The 3,033-nt window shown below is 24.8% G+C and overlaps 2 protein-coding genes across 2 annotated transcripts in view; one reads left to right on the top strand and one right to left on the bottom strand.

Moving 5' to 3' along the window:
* LOC103307807 overlaps positions 1-1,331 on the top strand; it is a 6,249-nt gene extending 4,918 nt beyond the window's left edge. Inside the window, exon 3 of the mRNA XM_029492480.1 lies at positions 1,269-1,331. Within this exon, the coding sequence (XP_029348340.1) occupies positions 1,269-1,331 (63 nt within the window). The remainder of the gene's footprint in view (positions 1-1,268) is intronic.
* A 758-nt stretch (positions 1,332-2,089) lies between these two features.
* LOC115034931 overlaps positions 2,090-3,033 on the bottom strand; it is a 1,652-nt gene continuing 708 nt past the window's right edge. The window contains exons 3-4 of the mRNA XM_029492481.1: positions 2,421-2,556; positions 2,090-2,319 (exon numbers count right to left, since the gene is read on the bottom strand). Of these exons, the coding sequence (XP_029348341.1) occupies positions 2,237-2,319; positions 2,421-2,556 (219 nt within the window). The 3' untranslated portion in view covers positions 2,090-2,236. The remainder of the gene's footprint in view (positions 2,320-2,420; positions 2,557-3,033) is intronic.

Here is a 3,033-nt window from a genome sequence, read left to right as displayed (position 1 = left end):
CCACACATTTATATGTAAATTAAATTTCAAAAATTAAATGTTTAGGTTGGTAAATCGTTGTGAGAAGCGACTAAGCGAGGAACTTTTACACGTATAATATAATATAGGCGATTACAGTGAGTAGGCAACCACGTCACGTGGCTTTAAGAAATTTTTTTTGTGTTGTGTGCTCCCTTAAATATACCCTAAGCTAAAAGTTGTATATGTGTTTTATGACATCCTCATTTCTAAATGCGATATGCATGTAAGGATTTTTAAATGTCTATGCCGGGTACAATTTTTTTTTTTTAGTTTTAATTTAATCGGTGAAAAATAAATTGATAAATTAAAAATAATTGATTTTAGTGTTTGTCTGGTTCCAAAAAAAGATGGATAAAAAACGAGAGGCGGTGCACAAAAACAAAGAGAAAAGAAAAATAAATTACTAATTTCAGAAGCGTCAAAATGCAAAAATTTAGATTCATATTTTACTTCTTCAAAAAATATTAATATTATATCAAATAATTCTCTAGCCTCAGCCAATTCTCATTTAAATCAAAACACCGGGATTATTTCAAATGAAAATTTTAAAAATGTTTCTAGCATAACCGTAGATCAAAATTCAAAAGATCAAGCAAGTACTTCTTCATCCGACACAGCAGAACAATGGTTTAACTGCATGAATGCTATCGAGGCACCATTAAATGATATTATTTTTTTAAAAAAATTAGTGTAATTTAAGAATATCAATAAAAAAATAGCGGATGTAGCGATAAAGAAATTTATTAACCATTTATGGTATTTAAATGACGAATGTATATTATTTTCATTATTTGATGAACGAATTAAAATAGAAGAAAAAAGAAAAAAGGTGGACATTTTAAAAGAAAATAATTATGATAATATAGAACCTCTAAAAAAATTGTCATTAAAGCAAGAAGAAATAACAGATTTTTTAATCGCGATTTGCCAACAGACTTTTTTACATCACATACATTCAGTACATTTTCTCGATTCAATATTTGTACTGATTTTTTACAACTAGATCCACTTGAATGGCCCAACAACGATAGCTATAAAAAAGCACGAAGTATCCTAATTTCATTAAAGGTAGTTAATGACACAGCGGAAAGAAATGTCAAGTTGATGGAAGAGTTAAATCAAAGGGCGACAAAAAATGAAGAATAAAAGCAATACTTATTACAAGTTTGTACCAATAAATATTAGTTTTAACTATGATATTAAATAATTCAAAAATATACTATAACATAATAAAACTTATTTTTCAGGTTGTTCAAGACTACAGAAAAATGTATCCATCATTTAGCCGACAATGTGTATCAAATTTATAATAAAAATGTGCTTAATATTTTTGAATAATAGTAAAAAATATTTTTCAGTAGGTATCTTAAAATATTTTTTTAATTCGTTTTTTTTTATATAAAAATAATGGATTAACTAGAATTTGTATAATAACATATTTTGTAGATAGTATATTTCTCTATAATTTATAATTAAACATTTTTTTTGTAAAAGTTTTAGTTTTTAAAATAATTAAAAAAAATAAAAAAAAAACCGAAAAAAACCCCTTTGGGCCATTATTTAACCCTATTGCGGCACGTGAAGAGCTTGAGTTATCAAGTCCAAATTTTTGCAGAATTATTTTTTCTTATCACTTAAAAAAATGGGAGGGTACTCATTTTGAATTTTTTTAATAAGTTTTTTTGGACCACCCTAATATGTATATATTGCCTGGGCACTTTATACTAAAATTATATTTTTAAATAATTTGCCTAAAATCGACCGGTATTTTATAAAATACCTAGGCATTATAATATTATGTAATGACTGAATTTCACATATTGCCGGTAACATATATATTAATATATTATATTAACCAATTGGGGAAAAATATTGTTTTTAATGTTAAATGGAAATTTTAAAAATACGATATAAGGAATATCTAGTAAGTTCTCTCATTATGAATGTATTTATTTTTTTATTTACGTATTTTCATACTGCATCTTCATAAAATATTATAAAATTAAAAATATTCTCTGAAAAATTGTAAAATTAAGGAATATGCTCTAAAATTTAAAAACTACTAAATATGCAAAAATATGCACTATAAACTTTTGATATGTTTTTTGTAGTGTCTTGGAATGTATTTCTAGCTCACTTAGCAATAAATCTAATGGTTCAAAAAAAAACATGCAAATGCATGAACTTCCGGGCCCTAGTTATAAGTTATATCTGATTAACTAATAATTAATAAATACATAATTGAATCTTCAAAGTCGGTTATGTCCTCAGAAAATAAATTGACAACTTCAAATCCTCCTAAATAAATAATACAATCTATTAAGTAAAATCTATATTTTAATAAACTTTTTCTTTGATACAATATTTTCTTAAAAACTATCAATACTGTAGGTACTTACCGTCATTGTAATTAGTATCAGAGTCAACTGAATTAATTAATGGATCCATTTGGTCTCCTAGTAAGCCAATAATTTTTTCAGTGGTTTTTGATAAAAGGTTAGTATTTGATCCACCGCCTGTTTTGTACATTTGAACCTAAACATTGTAAATATACAACTATACTGAAGACTTATAAATTATAATTAAAGTTGAATGAGGTTAACTTTGAACAAAATATCTTGGATGAGTTAAAATTAATCTTATTAAAGGCCTTCACAAAATGGGAGAGTCGGTGCGAACAATGGTCCTACTATCTGAAACTTAAGAAACCAGATAAAAAATTTATATTTATTATTTAATAATTCATTTTTACAATTAAATATAAATATATTATAAATTATACTAAAATTATATTAATGCTTTATTCTAACAGTTTTCTTTAATTAATTTCTTAAAGTATCATTTCCGGTGATATTAAATTTGCAGAGTAAATATTAAATTTAAAGATAACCTATACATATATGTATAATACAATATAAGCTAGATTTCTAGATAGAGGATCAAAGTTAATTAATGCTCATAATTTAATTTGTTTAGATTTTAACAAACATTGTAAAATGTTATAAAATATAA

This window comes from Acyrthosiphon pisum, unplaced genomic scaffold (assembly GCF_005508785.2).
Source record: "Acyrthosiphon pisum isolate AL4f unplaced genomic scaffold, pea_aphid_22Mar2018_4r6ur Scaffold_21569;HRSCAF=24282, whole genome shotgun sequence".
Classification (NCBI taxonomy): domain Eukaryota; kingdom Metazoa; phylum Arthropoda; class Insecta; order Hemiptera; family Aphididae; genus Acyrthosiphon; species Acyrthosiphon pisum.
Note: the sequence above shows the minus strand (reverse complement) of the source record. Positions and strands in the feature narration are given on the sequence as shown.